Here is a 20,638-nt window from a genome sequence, read left to right on the forward strand (position 1 = left end):
GGTGGGTGGGCATGTATATCCATACAGCATTCACTGGATGGATTTTCATGGATTCACTTACTTGTTGCAAGGGAAGTTCAGTGAATTGAGAAGTGAATAAAAACATAGAACCAAAATAACCACGATGCCAGATGCAGACTTGGAGGCACAACTTGCCAAACGAGCCAAATAGCTCAAACCTGTCAGCTGAATTCAGGTTTTCAGCCCTTCCTCTGAACAGCTCCAAAGCTCCCACTGTCTCAGCAAGCCAGAGAGCTCTGCCTCTGTGGGAAGCGGTCCTGCACCGGGGGACCTGCCTTCTCCAGGTCATAGTGGGTCTCTATAGAAACAGCAGCTCTGCTCACGGCCCCAGAACATCTTCCATCCATGCCCACAGGACCACGTCAAAGGCTGCCTTGCAGTCCAGCCACACCATGGGCTTCAGTGTCCTTCGGGGACGTGGCAGTCATCGTGCTTTGTAAGGAACTCCGATACCAGTACCTATCCCCTCCCCAGCACTGCTGCAGTTGCATCCCTACTCTATCCACCCCAAACTGCCTCATCTCCAGGTGGAAACTAGTATGGTCAGATCGCTCCTCCCATTTTCCAGGTGGCTGGGGAATCCCTGGGCACTCGCCTGTCACACAGCACCAGTTCAGCAAAGCTTCCTAAAACTGCAGGTTCTGGGTTGTGTCAGCTGCACAAATACAAAATACTTTAAATCAAAAGGGAAGTCTAGGATTTCTAGCTCTTTGGTTTCTCAAGGCCTTTCCTGATCTTTTTACTTGTTAAGTTTTCTGTTGTTAAAACTCATCTCAGTTAATGCTATAGATTTTCAGGCAGCCACAGAATGTTCTGGAAAACATCGTTCTGCTTGTGATTCCTGAAAATTCACCTTTCACTGCTTTTTTTTAAAAAAAGCAGTCACCTGTTTCTTTCTATACATTACATAGAATTTACTTTTTTTCAAATACAATAGTCAGTTCTTCATTTTCTAGCCACCATAAGTTGCAAGGCTCCTTCAATACTGCATTGCCCTGAAAAGGCTTTAGGAAACAGCAACAAAAAACAGGCACCACTAAGAGACTTAAGTGGCTACTGAGTCTGTGTTCCCATAACGTGGATGACCCACACAAAGCATCACAACCACAATTTCCCCAAGTGGTGGCATCTTTGAGTGCCGCTGAATGCAAGAACTGAGACCGTCAAAGTCTTTTCCATTTCAAATTTACAACTTAAAATTGCTGGACAGTTTTTGACATTTCCCTCATGGTTCCTCATGTACCTTTGCTTCTCCAGCTGCAAAACAGGAACCAAAGCCACCTGACATAACAGAGGTGGTGTGAAAAAGAATTAGTGTCTGGCACATCACGAACATTAACTGAGAAAATAAAAAATCTGCCAGGATGAAATGTAATCTCATTTTAGGAAATGTTGAAATCATTTCTGCAGAAGGTTAAAAAAAATAATAATCAGGCTGAATCAGATACACAGCATGGAAAATTTCATCCCAAATGTTTACAGTTTAGCAATTGAAAGCAAGGCCTTATAATGCTGCGTTGGGTAAACTTAACTGATCTGCAAAAATTCCAGTTCTACTTATAATAACAGTAACAGAATCAAAGCTGTATGGATTAAAGGCAAACGCTACAGCAATATTTGTATGGAGACAAGAGCTATCGTAGCATTAAAAATTGGCATCTATAGAGAGTATTCAAGGGACTCGGGATGTTTTCCAGACAGTAATTCATCACATCTCATAAAACCCCTGCAAAATACATAGTGCACGTTCTTCAGACAGATAAATAGGAAGGCACGTTTGAGCACAGAGACGCTGAAGGACTTGCCAAGAACACGCCACAGCTCGGCAGCCGAGGGGGGCTCCCCAGGAACCCTGGGCACAAGCACTGCCACCAGCACGGCAGGCAGCCCACACCGCCCCAGCTCCCCCAGCACTGTGCTGGCACTGGCACCGCTCAGCCACTCCAACTGTGAGAAAGTGCCACCTTCTCTGAAATAACAATGCTAAGAGGCAAATTATGAGTTGGAGATTTTTAAAAGGGAAGAAACCAGAGAGGAAAATATTTATTTTGTGATAGAAGTGCCAGTCACTGGCAAATGCACACACCAGCCCTCCCAAAAGCCCGTCAGGTAAGTGATTATCTAAGAGTTCAAACCGAAGCAGTGCAGCATCGAGCTGAAGCAGACAACAGGGAAGAAAGTAAAACAAATTGTATCTGTTCTTCATTTTGTGTCTAGCAATCGAAAGAGAAAAGAAATGCAAGCAAAGATTTTGTTTTCGCATACGAGATCACCAACCAACACCTACAACTATTAAGAGTTCTACATTAAGTGACCTTACATCCTTTTGGAGACACTCAAAGCAATATCAGAAACTAAATATTGTCTTCTGGTTAGTAGCGTAGGAACTTTTTCAATAAGGTATCTAAAATCACTACTGTGAACACCAGAAATATTACATGCAAAGGGGAGGAAGACACAAACTGTCCATGCAAAAAAATAAGAAAAGTGCCTTGGATCTTATCTATTCTCATTTTTACTATATTCATCCAACTAGGTTATATCAGCTTTGTAAGTCTCAGGGAAATTTTTCTCCCACTGCAAGTTTCTCACTACTACAGGGGGGACCCAGGTACACTGTGACCACCTGTCTGGCAGACAGCAGCTGGTGACCACACGCATTCACAACACTTCACCTTGTGCAAAGCACCAGGTTAAATTCCAGGTGCTTAGAGCACTTTGAAGCAACACAAACCTAAATATTCCTGGTAGGCAAACAGAGAAGAGGGACTGAATTATAATCAACCAGCAGCTGTCACAATATGACCACAGTAACCAAATCAAAATATCAACCGCTAACCCAGATGAGATTCAAAGGTCACCACATAAGCCAGCAGCTTTCTTCAGCAGCACACGAAACCTCAATCTAATCCTTGCAGTGAAATGCTCCATTAAGCTACAGTGGGTTTAGAAGCAAGTACTGTACATTGGTAAATGATTTAATGTACTAGCAAGATATTCCAGGTAGTAGAATAAGAAACCATTCCCAAAGAGCACACCTGGAAATGGGAGAGGCAATGAGAAGCAATAAGTGACGTGCAATACCCACCACAGCTATCTGCCCATGCACACTTCATTGCTGGGCCAAATTACTACTCTTTAGATACTCTTAAGAAAATACAAAATACCTAGCAGGGCAGCAGGACTCCAGATGCACACAAAGCAATCTGCATCCGAGTACACACAAGCAGAAGTCTGAGGAGTTGAGTAATGTATGCAGCTTTACAACTCCCTGCTCCTCCCCACAAGACTTGCTCCAAAGCCTAACTCACAGGCTCCTTGCTAGACACTGGTCACATAAAAATGTGTTTTAAAAACAATTGTCTGAAAAATAAAATACAGCATAAGCCCTCATTTAAGCACACCCTGTCTGCAAACGTTTGTGGTTCACAGGTATGGGGTCAGTGATACCTATCCCCAGCAGCAACAACAAAGACCTTGCCTGGAAAACCACCTGAAATCAGGAGCAACTCCATTCAAGTCAACAGTACACACCAGTATAAAACCAGTTCAAGCTGGATGCTCGTCAGGTTCTATCAGTTGCCAAGAGAAAGAGAAGCATGGAAGGAAAATGATGGCATGGCTCTGCAGATGCCAGCTGTATAACACCGAAGTTTACGGGGACCTTTCCTTGGGGGAGTTGGAAGACCTGCCAGGAAAAGGGAACAATAAAACACATTTGGAGCAACAGGAGTCACAAGCTGGCATTGCGGGCAGCCTCCAGCTGAGCAAACAGCACTGGGCATTGCTCATCCCCACAGGATTATAGGTTTCTCCTGAAGCCATAAATACAGACGTGACCAGTGTAGACTGACAATGGCCTTTGTTAGGGTGATGCTTCACACAGCCAGTCCTCCATAGCAGTGCCACTGGTCACCACAGCCCGGTACTGGGTCAGGGTCTCCATTCCCCCATGGGACAGGACCAGCCCTCCCAGCCAAGGCCTTCGGGGGTGTCCAACTGGGAAGGGAAGGTGCACGCGTCCCAGCAGCCATCCCTCCTCCTCCCACAACAATGCCCCGTGCCCAGGAGCAGAACAAAACCGGGAGCAAAGTTTCTCCCCAACAGAGGAAGAGTCCACTCCAATTACCAAAGGAATGATACTAAAGCATGGTCACAAAAAAGGGGTTTTTTGCCCTCCATGGGTTGCAGAGGGCAGCTGACGGCCCCAGCAGCACACGTGCATTACTGTGCAATAGCACAGTTGTCAAAAGCTGTTAGTCGCTTGCCATGCACTCACACATGCCTTCATCTGTGTGTGTAGGAGCATCACCGGTCTTATTTCCAGTTGAAACTACCAAGTGTCATAAACCCCAAAAAATCTCAGGGCACTTAGGACCACACACTGTGAGGATGCTGGCCGGCTCCCATCTGGGGCTGCGGAGCCACGGCCAGGCAAGCACTGGCTGTGCAGACCCCTCTGACTGTGATGACTGGAACCTTCTATAGATCTGTCAAGCTTTCCAAAGCTCCTAGTCAGAGTATTCCATGGCTTAATTCTTTAATCATGTGCCTCCAAAAGTATTTTTCTTTAACAACTATTTCTTACACCAAGTGAAACCAGCATTTTCACTAAGACAGGCAAAAACAATCTGAGTCAGGAATGAGAGTTTTCTGTAACCCAAGGGCAGGCAGAAGAGAGAAAGACACTTTTAAGTTCTAAAGACTCAAATTAAAGGTTATACTTGAAAGCACCAGGCAACCCAGTGGGTTTCACAGAAGTGTGTGGCTATTTGCAAAGTGTCTCTATGTACTACCTAAGCCCCATGGCGTGAGTTAAGAAGGGAGTGTTGAAGTTTCCATGCTTTTTTTGGCTTATATTAGACCCTTTAAAACTGTTGTAACCATGTTTTGTACGTGAATACACACAAATTTCTACAAGCTCCAACATTGTCCCATATGTTAAACAACTCACAAATTATTTCCCAATAGTAAAAGACAAGGCATATTTTAGGGACGTATATTAGAGCTGAAGAATGATATATCGCAGTTACAGCTCCATGGCTTTTTTGGCTCACATTCAATCCTTTAAAGCAAAGCATTTGGTTAGTTCATTGACAACTGCAGAAGAAGGGTGTGATCTTGGCCAAGCATAAGCATTACTAATATTTTCACATCATATATTTACTTTAACCAAACTCATTTACCAAGCGTAATTAAAGTAGCTATCATTCACTTACAAATAATTATAGCCTCTCTTCATACTGCTATGGTGTTTGCTGCTAAGCTAAAATGATTGTTCAGGGGTGTCAAAACTTTCTATCATGAGGTGTGGGGTGGAAGGAGGGTCCTTGCCAAACGCCCTGGGCAAAATCTCACTCCTTTAGAGCAGAATAGGCTGCAACTACCCTCGCCTGAAATCCAGGAGTTTGCAGCTCACAGGTCCCAGCAGGCAGCAATCCATCACGCTCCAAAACAAACAATGGCTTCGGCATCCCTCACCACTTATCTGTTCCCTTTTGCGAACATATATTTATCATACTTTCAGAAAGCCTTTTCTACTTTAAAATTCCTGCTCAGAGCATGTCCTTATTTTCTCTGCCAACCGGTCACTTCTTGGAAAAGGAAAGGCTGAGCCTTAGGAAATAACCATTACCTCTTTCAGCAAATATTGCAGTTACTGCATCAAAAGTCATATCCCTCGCACAGCGAGAAAACACAAGTCTATTCAATAAACAGCATTGGTGTACATTTCTGGATTTGAATGCTAGCTTAAAAAAAATAAAAGTAAAAATCCATGTTCCCACCCTTATGTTGAGTACAGTCAACCCCAAAAATGAGGATGACCAATTTAAGCCCTCAATTTTATTTCTGGTTCACTTATTCCACTTTAAACAACACAATCAAGTTAGGAAATTCGATTTCTTACTTTGTATTCTGGAATTGACAAAGGGAGGAGAGAGATTGTCATGTGACCCAAGGTCTCTGCTTGCCATATGATCATAGTGAGTCCCATCTCCATAGTTCTGTTAACAAATTGGGGAAAACACACAATTTTACAAGTTTAAACAGCATTTTTCAAAACCTACAGGTCCCTATTTCCCTTCTAAGTTTTAAGCCAGCTATAAGAAATATTGTTCCCTTTATTGTTTTCTCCCTATTGATTCTGCTAGAAGTGACGTGTTCCAGAACATTTTTAAAGCTGTTTCCAATTTTTATTTCATTAGTAATTGACTTCAGTTTGTCATGCAGATAATCCTGAATGGGTGACTGAGATGAAGTTCCTGGAATTTCTTGCTGTGCAATTCAGCATAAAGCCCCCTCTTAGCATAAGTCTCTTGCCTGTAACACATGCAAGAACAGCAGAGAATTACTCCTTTTAACATTTTGCTTTTTAAATCCAAATGCTACCTACAGAGTCAAGGACGTAGAAAAACCGTTCCAGGATCAAGCCCCTAATTGTTGAAACAGTTTTGGCACAACCTTCTGCTTTCAGTCACTCAACTTGCAAAATCTTAAATTTAACTACAAATATTGGCCAAGTGCAGCAGTTATGTAATGTTTTGTTTCTTTGGTTCAGAAGAACTCACGAGAAAGTAATTCCTCCAATGTGGAAATACCATCATCATTTTACAAAGAAGGAAAGAGAGAGATCAGGCTGTTTGCAGAATAACACTGCCAGTTAATGCACAGGCTTGATTGAAACTCCAGGATTCTTCCCAGGCTTGTGCTCTTTTCTTTATATCTCAAAACTTCATTGTACACTCACATTCAAGTTTTTGCATGCATAAATAATTGTGTGTGCAAATTTAGAATTTACTTTTCAAAACATTTTTCCCTTGGAAGCAATACAAGTGTCAAGGAAAAAAAAAGGGATAAAAATAAAACTGACAGATGTGAGTGGTAATGACGTAATGGATGTTAAGCAGGACAGAATAAGAAAAGGTGTTGAGCTTCCCCCCTTCGGCAGCAGGGCCAGGGTCCCCCCATGCTGTAAGCAGGGTCCCCCCTCAGCTGCCTGCGGTGCAGCACTGCAGATGTCCCCCTAAAACCTTAGCTGGCACAAGGTCCGCCGAGGGCAGGACCTGCCCCAAGGGGAAAGGACGGCTTGAGGATGAACAGGGCAACCGAGTTTCTCCTCACCAGGCAGACGCTCAAGGGCATGGAGCTCCCAGCAGCACTGCTCGCAAGCCCTGATCCTTCACGTTAATTAGAAAACAATTAAAAAGTAATTTAAACAAACTGTTTAAATAAGGGCATAAGTAAGAGCGAAGGCACATTTTGCCCAGCATAAGTGTAATTCATGCATTTGCAGGAAGCAAACAGAAATAATCATCTTGGTACTGAAGCACAAGCAGTGCCCAGCCCTGGGGACAGTCAAAGCCACAATGCTCCGGCTGGGGAGAGGGCTGCCAGGGTGGCCCGTGCGGACCACTGGCAGGGCTGCCCACACCATGCTGCTCGGGGCGAGCCACACAGCTGCTCTGCTGGAAATAGCACTTCTCCCCTACCGAAGGAACTGACATCCCAATCCTGAGGTGTCTAAAGAATTTGGATAACTGTCTACAGACACAATCGAAATTACTGAGTCCAGCTGTCTCACAATCCCAGCGAACGCAGAATATTGCCATGCCAGATAGCAGCTCCGTGCTTGCATTCCCTGGAGGGGGATCCCACTCTGACATGGGGAGCACAGGGGATGCTCGTGCCCCATCCTCAGCACAGAGGCAGGCAGGTGGCTAGCAGCCAGGCTACCTGCCCTGGGGCTTGGATGGTGCCAGCGAAGGGGGGGGGGGGGAATACCACACATGCTGAAACGCCCAGCTGCCAGCCCCTGCCCGAGGAGAAGGGTCTGAAACCCCCTCACCAGAGGCAGGGAGTGGCCAAGGGGCACTGCAGGAAGGGCAGGGACATCCAAGGGTGGCCATGGAGTGGCCAGCAAGCCCTGGCATGGGCCTGAGCACTGGCCCTCTCCTCAGGTTTAGTGATACCCACAATCTCTAAAAATCCAACTGCAGAGAACACAACGTTCAGCAACATCATCTCTTCCCCACCTGCACTCTGGGTGGTGGCCGTGGATGATCATGCATAGCAAGAAAAAATGGTTAATCAATCTTCTCACTACCTGTTAGAGGTAGCAGAGCAGGTACTAAATTCAATCATAGACTCAGATTTGAATGTTAAAATAAAATAAAAAGCAATTTTAAAGAGACGACAGGCTACAGCCAGCTTTGCATGCCCATTTTTCTACATAATCAGGTGTAAAACTCATTTAAGATTGTAAGTTTACATATGCAGGAAGTCTGCTTTGGTGAAAAAGATTAGATATACTTACCCTGGATGGACTAGGATGTCCTGTATTCCCCCAGGACCCTGAGCTAGTTCTGTCTTCTACATCTAGGGACAAAAAAGTTCTTTAGGCTTTATTGCAATAATTCTTTCTTTTTGTATAGGCACTTTAAAATTAATGTTTCAAATTAATCTCCTGTTGCCTTTAATTAAGAATCAGGCACAGGGCTACTATGATGGTAGTGGCTTCTGACCCACTGCTTAAATTAACTCATTTAAGTTCACAGCAGAAACGAACTGGACCCTCAGGAACCTGAGGTTTGAACATAGAAGGTACTTCAGCGGCTCAGTGTTTCTCAACACTTTAAAAAGTGACTGCACTGTACCAGTTAAAATCCTATCAAAATTTCCAGCGCAAACATAGGTATTGTCAAACAGTAAAAAGAAAACATGTTAAAACAGGTGAAACCTAGAAGTTAGTAAGGCATGTTTGGGGTAAATGTACCTCTCACCACCTCATGGAGGCTTCTGCTGCAAAAAAACATTTACACACGTATTTGTGTCTCAAGAAGAGAAAAGCACAGTCCTAAAGCCAAGCACACAGTGGGTATTTCTGTCTTTTCCTCTATTGTTTGATAGAAAATTCATTGCAACCATCGGGTGGGAGACACTCCAGTCATTTCAGACAGCGCTTTTCAGAGTGCTTTTAACCACACACCCCTCCCGCCCCACTCAAGAGGACACCTCTAGGAATAACACGTCCCACGGCACGTGTGCTAGGACGTGGTGAAACCTGCTGTTCAGGGCACAGGCCAGAGAACCTGCAAGAACCTCTTAACTTCGCAAGAAAACACAGGAATGTCTCAGCCTGCTGTTTTCTGGCGTGCATTGTATCTGTGCACTAAAGGGACAGCTCGATAGTCACCCCAGGAAAGCAAGGTGAGCTTCGCTTGCCAGCCGCTGCAGCGTGCTTCCAGGTCACTGCATGCAAGAGCCTAGCCAGGCTGCAACGCCACACTTGCCTTCACAAAAAACAGGGTATAGACACATTTTGCATATGAATGCTCACTGAATTTCAAAAGTCCCCAATATTTCTTCTGAGCAACTATTTTTATTCCACTTTCCCCATCTTTCCCAGTATTGTCAATTAACCCTGTTTGTTACCAAAACTTCTTTATAACGCTGAATGTCCTTTCGAATGTGGAGCCTGAAAAAAATAATAAAGAAACACCACCCACGCAGGAACTTCTATCAGAGACACCCCAAGGGCATGGGGCTGTCCCTCTCAGGTACCCTGTGACCCTCCAGGCTGGCCATGCTGGGGTTGCTTCAAAGTTTGGAAAGGTCCAGGAGCTCAACTCCACAGGGTACCACTGACACCAGAAGATGCTCCGCAGCGCACTCAAATATGCTGGGATATGCTTGCACAACTGCTCCCTGTTGCAAAACCTTTACTACAATGAGTTGGGAGTCTCCTGAGACTTTCCACTTGGCTAAAAATTTAATCGCTAAACACCAGTTCAGCAAGTCACTCACACGCAGGTTTAATGGAAGCCTGTGAATAATTCCAGCAAAATCATAGTTTGCTCTCATGTTAAATTAAGTAAGTGAGATCACCCATGCTTTACCGTTAAGCACATCCTTTACTACATTGATGGACAGGACCATACTGCTTAAATCCATTACTTTTTTTACTTACAGTATGTTAAATATCAGGAAATGTGATTGACGTTGATCTATAACAGTATTATTGCACATTTCACTGCTATTTCCCAACTTACTCCTGTGTACCCACTAGCATCCTAATGCAACAATAATACTGCTCGCCTTTTGCCATGCACAAACAGTAGCTTTAATCTCATCTGAAAAATACGTATTTGGACTTGCTGGCAAGAGAAACTTTCTCAGAGTGCTGCTGAAGAACTACGCACACAACAACTCCCTCTCCACCTGTATGCGGGTTCATCCAGACTTCTGGGATCAGCGGGAACTTCAGTTGTCTGAGAAACAGATATGGTCATTAGCACTTTCAAATACAGGTGCTGTGACCAAATCTGGTTGGTTTCCAAGATTAAAAAACCCCAAAACACACATTTGTAAAGTTTAATACTTTCCCCCAATTACAATTCCTATTATCTCAATAACAGATGAACACATTAATAGCACAAGGCACTCTTAGGTAAATATTTAATTAAGCTCCAGAAAAAGAAAGCAAATGTGTATCATTTACCTGACAGATCAGATCAACCACTCTCTTAGGTTAATTAGGCGTATTTTTAAAAATAATTTCCATTATGTAACAGGCAATTAACTCTGTAGAGCCCCGATCCATTGCCTGCTCAAAATCAGTGGATTTTATCCCATTGACTTTGATGGGCATCATCCCACCCTCGAGCACAGCTTCCAAAATCCATCAGTGAGCAAAACAGCTGAGCCCTTAGGAACAGCACCTGGGGGACTGGGCAACAGCTCTGAGCTCACCTTGGAACAGGTGACAAAGCCAGTGCCTGCAGGCTTGGCTTCAGCCCCATCCTGCTCTCAGCTGTCTTGTAGAGACCCACAAGCCCAGTAAAGCAGGGTAAAGGGCCAGAGCCACGCCAGTGAAGGGCTCTGCACGGGGCAGCACCTGGGAAGCTCTTACTCACATAGCTCCCCATTACAAACTTCATTTATTAACCTACTCATTTGCTGTAAAAATCAGCTAACCTAAAATACATGTTGTCAAGCCTCCTTCCACTAGCTCATGGTCAGTGCTAGGAGATTTACATGTCAGTAAAAGGTTTTCACACTTCTATACTGTACATTTTTGAGGACTATAGATGCCATTGTCTTGGGCACTCTAACGCATCATGTAAAATAACACATTTCAGGGCTGTGGTTTGAGCATTAACCTTCTCCTGCACTCTGTGCCCAGGAGGGAGAGCAGAGGGGGAAGGGGGCATCATCACACCAGCACCCAGTTGCCGAGCTCTTCCCTCTGGGTGCCCACCACCCAGTTCCAGACAAGAGTCTTCTGCCACCCCTTCCACAGATGCTGAGCCAATACACACAACATAACCCACTTGTGGTGCCTCTTGAGTCGTGTTCTTCAAAATAATTTTTTTTTTCAGGCTAAGGGAAGGAGCACCACACTCCCAAAGATGCCCAGTACTTTCCAGCAGCACATGGAAATACTGGCTTCATGGCCAACTGCCCCAATGACACCAAATAAACCATTTACATGCTTACAGTCAAACATATGTTTTTGTGGTAAGCCAAATTCCCACCCGGCTGTCCTTTCTGGTACTCTTTGCTGCATTATCCCTACCTTTCCCTCAAGCCAAGCATGCCAATGAGCAGAGGGCACTATCAAATACTTAAAATAACATGGGAATAACACATACCTCAGGGCTAAGGTATTCCTCATCTCTGCCACCATCCCAGACCAAGCCCCTGTGCACACTCAGGACTAACCCTAGGCAGGGGAAGCACTGCTGAGCAGGAAGGGCACTCCTGGCCACAGAGGAGGGAGAGCTTTGAGGATACAGTAGGGCACAAAAGATATTAAAAAGGTATGTAGACACCGTTCTACATACCCAAGCACACTGTATCAGTTAGAGATTAAGAGGCTTAACCTCACAGAATAATTCTGCAAGATTTGCCTAGCCTCCAAAATGCTTAGCCATCTCATTTTTGGCTGAAAGCTCCTTGCCCTTTACCTAGCTTTAATCCAAGCCCATATAATGCTCAAGGTCTTCCACCAAAGTTAAAAGTTCTGAACTCTGATCAGAAAATTACAAGCAATGGCTCTTATGCCTTATCTTCAGGGGTCATGTCTTAGCTTTCGACCAATTTTCTTTGTATTTAGACTTAAACGTGCAAACTACACTATATTACTCTGCAAAACATCAATGAGAAGGCTTAATTAAGTAACACTGACAGATAAATCCATTTCTTTCACAGTAATCAAATCAAAGCAGGTTGACATAACACAGGAACTTAATACAGTTATTCCCTTGTAATTGGAAAAAGGCCCTTTACTTCTCATTAAAGCAATCTTCTGGGTATCGGCATAATAAGAAGGCTCAGGGCTTTAATAGTGCCCTATAAAAGCCCCAAGATACAGACCCCTTAAACAAACATGCCAGATTATCTAATTCCTTGATCATAGTGGAACATGTAGTTATTGTTTTAAACTACTAATTCTTTATCTCAGCTACAGACAAAAAGAAGGAACTCAATCTAAAACACTTCTCACAAAGCTCTATAAAAATGCAAGCTCTAGCTGGGGGAAAAAGATGCGTTTTCAAAAATACCCTGGATCTTCAGCAGGGAAATGGAGAGCTTAACAAGATCAAAATTGTTCTTGAACATAAACAGTTATAAAAAGCAAATAATAAAATGAAGTTTTACTGCATTTGTGAATTTACTGGAAAATATTTGTCAATGGAAGCAGAGCTGGCCATAGCCTTCCCACTGCTGCTGTGTTGGTACCACAGCTGTCTCCCACTGCCTGCAAACCCTCAGAGAGACACAACTTCAGCCTGTGAGCAATTCAGAGTGTCACCAGAGCAGGTTCAGCGCCTGCACGATGGGTTACACCATGCACAGAGCTCTCAACCGTTCCATGTGCCTGTGGCCACAAAGGGGTTATGCGGTGGGGTACAGCACCGGGAGCACTGGGTGAACAGATGGGTGTCTGCACCTCACATATGTGCTCCTTATCTCTTTTCATCTTGTTACAAGTATTGTCTGAGCTCGCAACAGTCAAAAACCAGCTAACTTCTGTCCCCCTCTAACCAGCCCCCAAATCAACAGCACTTCTCCCTCAGCAAAGAAAAAGCCCTAATAATTACTACCTAGTTAATCTAGCCTAGTTTACTAATAATTTAGTATGACAGATATTGCAAGAAGGTTTGTAAGCACCTAATAAATTTCTGGAATTAGGTTTATGTACCCTGTAAGCACTGCCACTTCAGTAATTAGGACAGTGAAACCCTAATGACACCAAAAGTCAACGCAAAATTCTCCAGTGACTTATTCTCAGAGCTTGGATTTATCCCAGAGTGCATAAACTTGAACATATATGTAATTTTCTCCAGAATCTAGCTCCTGTAAATTAACCTCACTTAATCACAGGCATTAGGCAATGCGACATTATAAAAAGCAAATCATCATGGACAGATTTGGTCAGTTTTTCAGAACGTGATTCATACATGATTAACACTTATTTACATAACTAAAGCCTCACTCCCCATCTCAGAAGTTCTAGGTAAAGTAGTAAAACTGGTGTTTAAATGGAGTCAAACCACCCTATTTTAAACATTAAGAACCTGGGAAAAGCAAGTTCAACAATCTAGAAATTCAGCGCTGTAGACAGAGATAGGCTGGATTCAAAACACTACCTCTATTAATGGTCTGGGGAAAAGAACTGCAATTCACATGGCTTACACCCCTGTGTTTGAAGGTACTGCAACTTCAGAGAGGCCACCAATGCTTAAGGGTACAGGGAGAAATCGGAGCACTGATTTGGGGGCCAAAAGCTGAGTTTATGCAGAGAAGCAAGTCCAGAAAGCCTCTGGTCAAGCAGCCACCTAACCCTAAAAGTAGTTTCCTGCAAAGAACAAGAATCTTTTTGTTCCAAGGTTCCCTTGCCCTCTAGAAGAGAGACGGATGCCTTGGGAGCCCTCAAGCAGGTCACCAGGCTCTGAGACCCTCCCAGCAGCAGGGCTGAGAGATGCTCGCACTCTGCCCAGACCTCCTGGTGCTCCCCATTTGCTCAGTGGACTCCAAACCTGCCCAGAAAATACAGAGAGGATCAAGATCAGCAAAAGCACAGCAGACATGGCCACAGTCCACCACAAACATTGAGTTGAGCACTCCATCATGCAGGTGACCACTATTAAAGCACAGGTGGTGCTGGAGGTGTACAGGAGCATCAGCCCAATCATTAGGTGTCTTTAAACAGCCTCCATACTCAGAAGCTCAAATGAATATAAGTGCTTAATATACACCTTCCAGCTCCAGCAAATGATAGTTCAGAATTAAGTAACCTGAAGGGCAACTTACTGCCTAATATATGTAATTCCAAATTATTTTCATGGTAGGCTACTAGCTCTGACATGCTGTGCTACTCTCTCAGGGCAACACCTACTTTACTTTAAGGGGCTGTGATACATAAACTGGAGGCACCGTGTAAGGCTATTTGATCTTGGTCCTAACATCCAGGCCCTTAAACTTTCTTTGGCAAAAGTTTCATGGAATCCCTCGAGATGCTCCGAAACAGAAACCATAATTAGAAAATTAGGGTTTTTTTCTGGAAAAACACCCAAACCGGGGAAAAAACCCAAAACTCCTCTTTGCAGAAATAATCCAAACACACACTTGGGAAATCATCCAAGACTGTAGCAACAACACAGGACAATAAAAATTTTCCAGATGATTCTGGAATACAATTTTGCCTGAACCTCCCACCACCTCCAATAACAAACTTGGGCACACACACAAAATCCTAGAATCATAGGCTAGGAAATTACATTCTCATGGTTTCCTCTAGTAAACAGCACCACAGATATCACTGGCATTTTGCTCATATGGGGGGGGGGGGGGGGTAAGGGGGTGAGAAGAAAAAAAAGACGACTCAGACTAGCACAACTAAGGACTTAAGAACTGTTTTTTTTAAAAAAAGGTGCAGTTTGAAAGATGATACATATGGAAAACCCATGTAAGAAGAAGTATGCACCTAGTGTTGGACACCATAACAGTAGCTAACAACTAGGTGAGCTAATAGAAGACAAATGAGCACAGTAGTGGATCTGGTCAATTCCATAGGAAATCAGACCACAAACGTCCATTTCCCCACCATTCATCCATACATGCATCTTAATCACGTGAGAGCAAGCTTCCCACCGAAGCGATGGGAGCAGGAGGCTGGAATTTGCACCAGGAGAGCATTTCTGGTTGCCACCATCAGTCTGAGCAGTCTTTTGAGCAATTTTGTGGGAAAACAGGCATTCAGCTAACCTCATAATCTGATATTTTCAGGGATGTTTTCACAAGATTGTTTCCCAATCTTTCTGCATAAAACCAGTGCATACTCACAACCTCTTGCCATATGATATGGTGCTTTCTAGACTGTGAAGGTGTACTCCAAGAACCTAAGCATCACTCCACCCATCCAACACCATCATCCCAGCACATGTGCAAATACACAAATGAAGTAACCTGACCACTATGCTCTTGACAGTAAATGCAAGGAGAAGCACGCATATATACACATATGATATTTTTTTTAATGTTCAAAGAGCAAGGTGAGCAGAAAGAGAAAATTCAGTTTTCCCTGGCTAAACCTTGCTATCAAAAGACAGGGGTGAAATTCTACTTCTGTGGGAGTTTTCCATTTCAATTAAGACCAAAGCTCCATCCTTATTATTTGTGTTCCTTTAGTTCAGAATTAACAATATTCCACATTTAAAAACAACAATATTCAGAGAAGCAGCACAATCAAAATCATGACATTTAACAAATGTAGTAATACAGATACTGAGCAAGCAGCCTGTACCCAGAAGTGTGCCTGTGAAAATCCGGCCTTTATCAGCTTCAGAGCAAGAACTACACAACTCTACCTCTTTAACTCACTGTTAGGCCATATTCTTTTAAAGGATCTGAATAAACTACATATCTAACCAACAATAATTCTTAAAGAACAGTTATTTCATGTGCACAAGTGCAAAACAGTATTTATCAATATAATTATTTGTCTTTGTGGCTCTAAAATAGAATTGCAGTACTGTAATTCCAAAATACTGTAACAAACTTGGAAAATATTTTCCAACGCACAAGAGCATAAAAATGCTTAAACTTAGGACTTTTTCCTCTTTTATGAAAGATTCCTTGAAATACATGATTTAAGTAGAGTGCTGTGTTCTCAAATTTACCTATACAGCAAATGGGACCAGTTGTGGATGACCAGAGTGAAAGGAAAATGTTCCAAACACTTGTTGGTGAACTCTGAGTCAAATTATTTAGATGACTTTCCAAAGAAGAAAGGTAATATAATATGGTCAAAATTAAGACATTTGCTTAACCTCCCTGAAAATGCTGTAATTGTTTGCATTGGGAAAAGACGCCAAGGAAAACCGCGGTTCCTTCCCAGCACTTGACTCCTGCACATGAAGAGTGGGTGCCTTCTGGACACCGTCCTCATGTCAGGCAAGCCCTCCAGAGCCAGGGGAGCTGGTGACACACCAGCCTGCCATCCATCCCAGGCCACGGCAGGCAGCCTGCCAGTCCCAACCCCTATACATCTCCCAGCCTTCACACACATCTCCCGCATCCACACCTGCTCACACAGAGGGCTGCGACTCTGAGGTGGATATGCAAAGTTTAGCTCCTCCAGAAGTAAAGAGCTGGAGAGCAAGTTAAGAGGTAACTGGAGGAAATGTAACAAGGTCCAAGCCTTTGTCCACCAGAGGACTGGGCTGGCAAGGGTTTCTGGCTCTGAGCATAATTTCATTTGCACCATCGTAAAATCAGAGTACTGTGTTGTTACGCACTGCGCTCTCCCCAGCGGACAACTGGAGAGCACAGAAGGCACTGGAACTGCAAAGGAAAATCTAGCAGTGAAGCTACTACAGAAACATGGCAAAGGTGCACAGAGATGGTTAACCAAGGTAGCTGAGAGGGGCACGAGTGACAGCTGAGGACAACAGGAAGGGTGGCCCCAAGCCTTACTGGGGAAAGGGTGTTCAGAGCTATGAAAATCCCTCCCTGGACTGGCTTTTACAGTGCCAGTTTGGGTGATGGAGAAGAACAAATGGATACAGCCCACCCTTGCCAGCAGCAGATGACAAGCAGTCAGCGTTAAAGGAAAAGCCAGACCATGTTTGCTACGGCATTAGGTCAAAAAAGCAGAGGGCTGTGGTGCTCCCAGCACACTGGGTGCTCCCTCACAGACCTGGACCGCCGCTGGGTTAGCAGGGTGGGTTCCTGATACGGGCTGATCCCCGAGGGGTCCTCAGTACTGAGGTCTTTGAAGAAAGTTGTTTGAAGAAAGGGATAATGGAAAGGGTGTGGATTATAAAACATTAGCTGCTTTTTTATATAATTTTAAACAGAGAATGAGAGAGAGTCTTAGATGCTAAAAATAGAAAATTAAAAAATACAAAAAACATGCCAAAATCCTGAATGTGCGCAGCAAGCAGCAGTCTGTTTGCAAAACAGGCATTTCACTTTGGCAGTAATTCAGCCAGTATATCTTTACCTGCATCAGTAAAACCTTTTATGTTAACCCTGAGTTTCCCCAGAAGAGACTACCAACTGCGTTGATTTGCTGACATGATCTAAAGTACAAAGAATAGTAAATGGAGAAAGACAAACATCTTGAGATTTGAATTTTATCTTCAAGGGGAAAAAAACCCAGTATATTAACAAATGAAAGTAATTTTATAGGGGATTTAACATTCAAAATATCCTCAAGTAAGAAAAGGACCAAGGATCCCCACAGGAAAGAGACTTTTTGTACACACCCCACACTGATGTGATTAGCATTTCTCATTCTAAGAATTACATTTGTGTCAAAAATGAGAAGGATGGGAAGTATCCTAGACTAATTATGATTATCATCATACTTCGGCAAGTATGATAAACAGATACTTTGGGATTGCTATTTCCTCTTTGTGCTCTGAAGGACCTTACAAACAGTACATCAGATACCGCTAATACAAATTAAGATAAACACACCCATTTTGGGGATTGAGACCTTTTCTGCTTGTTTTTCAGAAGAATTTCTTTTTCTCAGAGTATTATGTTTTTTAAGAACTAAATAAAAAGAGCTTAACAAAAAAGTGACAAAATACAGAAGGATTAAGGAGCAGTAGATCAAGGGAAGAATAAGCTGGTCACCTGGACATTTAGTAAACTAAAGGATTGGCAAATTTAAAATGCATATCCATTGATGCAATCTTTTTTGAAGGTTTTGCTCTAAATATCATCAGGACAGGAGAAAAAAAAAATCAACAAAGAAAAACCAAAGACAGACAGGGAGGTGATGTGGAAGAAGGGCATATGAAGCTTGAAGGTGACAGTAGTAGTCAAGGATGGGCTTCATCACGAGAAAGGAACCCAGAGATGGAGTCATGAACAAAAGCTCAGACTGAGAAGGGCCATGGAAACCAGCAAAGAAAACTTAAATATGACATGGGAAACGGTGGGGAGACAATAAAGGGATTTATGAGGAATCGAACATGGTTTTAGTATCAGACAATAGAGGGAATGTTGACAGACTGCAGACGCAGGATAGGGAGAAGTTGCACCAAGTTCAGGCAGCAGTTCAGGCTTGAACAAGGGAATAGACAAACTGTGAATCCATGTGCCTCCGGCATGTGGAAAGTTGCATATAATAATCCTTTCCGTGACAGCAATGTAAAAAAAAGCACAGATTCCAAATGGGAAATTCCTACTACTTATTTGATAAACAATTTACTATTGGTTTGCTCAAGGGATTAGATACAAAGCTTTAGATTTTTTTTTTCCAAAGAAGTAGGACCAGCTGCCAGATATATACAATACTCTTCAATCGCTTCTGTTAAAGCCACAAATAATTGGAAAATTCATTTGAATTAGATCATTTTATTTTCTGCCTGAATTTCCAAAGTCTATACAAATATCCACGGACAGTCCGAGAACACCTTTTTTGCTATAAAACATCAACAGTGTAAACAAATTAAACTGTTCTCAATCTTAATATTCACAAAGAACTGCATTGTCCTGCTGCTGGATGAGGTCATAAAACCTCACATTGTATTTATTAGAGTTACATAAGCTATTTTTTAACACACGTATGACAGACTTTGTGCTTGTAAGGACAGATGACTGTCACATATCCACTCCATTTGCGTAACTTCAGCATTTAATCAGTTCTTAGCAGATAGTAAGAAAAAAAGGTTGTAGTTATATTGCCCTTTCCAGCTTATCAAGTTGCTGAAGGTTTGATTTCATTCTGGTTTTGAATAGTGTGGCATAGGGAGTGCCATGGGGGAAGGGTTTCCCGAGAAAATTGAGTCTTCTTTTTTATTTAATTTAACCTGAGAGGAGACAGTTTAGTAGGAAAGCATCCGTTTTCAGGGCTATTCCAGTTATAAACTGAACGTGGTTTATAAACTGTGGTTATCTAATTAGCTTACTGTATATTCATAAATAATTTTAACATTAAGTACTTAATTTTTACTTGAACACAGTAACACAGAACACTCTGAAGTTAATCGCACTGCTCCAGGCACAGTGCGTATGCTCTGCACCATGACCTAAAAATATGTAAGGGCAGATTTACTTAATCTCTCCTTGTAGTAAGGGATTATGAAGGTCTAAAGTATGAAACAAATGGACATTTCAGTTCCAAACTAGCAATGAAAGCCAAAAGGTGATGGTGGAAGCTTTGATTAAAACCTACTGAAGGCCAGGCCACTTACAATTAGATGGCTAACTAGGAGACAGTTGTGGACTTCCAGGAGGGTCTAGTATGTATTCTCACTGCTGTCCGTCACTAACTTCGACAACACTTTTCCCCTTTTCAGTCCGGCCGCTTCTCCCCCAGCAGCACCCTGACACCCTTGTGTGCCACACAGCCCCTCCAACACTCCCCCACTGCACATCTCAAAAGACTTCAAGCAAGAAGGACAGAGGGCTCGTCTCCACATCTGTAAATCTCACCATCACGTAGACTGTCTCTTGTCTTCCCTTGCAAATAAGCATTACCTCAACCATTAAACTCTGCCTCACCCCCCCACCCTGCCCAATCTGCCCACCAAGCTTCTATGAAGCCCTCTGCTTCCCAAGGCTGGGGCGAAACACTCAGATGCTCACCTCAGCTACACAGCACTAAGAAGGGCTGGTGACACCGAGAGCCAAAGGTTACCTTCTTATTTTAAGATTTGCTTTGTTCCCTTTCTGGGAGAAATCTGCATTGAGCTTCTAAATAAATAAACACTCCAATTTATTTTTTTTGGCACATGTTTGTGTAGTCTATGAAAACAGGAGCTTTATAAGGAAAATCAGAATGCAGCTAGAACATTCTGATTTTCTGAGAGATACAACCACATGATGAGACATAGCACAAACAAAACACATTTACATGTGGAAGAGAAAAATCAATGCAGAAATCCAACTTAGGCACCAAACACCAAATGAATAATGCCTTATTTAACCACCTTCAACGCGTCAATGATTTTTTTTTTTTAGACACCAAGTCTCTACGAGTGCCACCAGTCAGATATACAGATGAAATTTTTTTTTTAAAAAAAACAAATTATGTATACTTATATAATAGCATTCCAAAAGTGTGTCATATGAATGAGAAAAGTTATGCTTCAGA

At 43.0% G+C, this 20,638-nt stretch overlaps 1 protein-coding gene across 8 annotated transcripts in view; it reads right to left on the reverse strand.

Annotated features, from left to right (window-relative positions):
• Positions 1–20,638, reverse strand: part of LOC121080579 (transcription factor 4-like) — a 239,926-nt gene that overhangs the window by 151,218 nt on the left and 68,070 nt on the right. For all 8 annotated transcript variants that reach the window (XM_040578703.1, XM_040578705.1, XM_040578702.1 and 5 more), the window contains 2 exons: positions 8,336–8,397; positions 5,930–6,026 (listed from right to left, as the gene is read on the reverse strand). In XM_040578703.1, the coding sequence (XP_040434637.1) occupies positions 5,930–6,026; positions 8,336–8,397 (159 nt within the window). The remainder of the gene's footprint in view (positions 1–5,929; positions 6,027–8,335; positions 8,398–20,638) is intronic.

The sequence above is a fragment of the Falco naumanni genome, chromosome W, assembly GCF_017639655.2.
Source record: "Falco naumanni isolate bFalNau1 chromosome W, bFalNau1.pat, whole genome shotgun sequence".
Lineage (NCBI taxonomy): Eukaryota > Metazoa > Chordata > Aves > Falconiformes > Falconidae > Falco > Falco naumanni.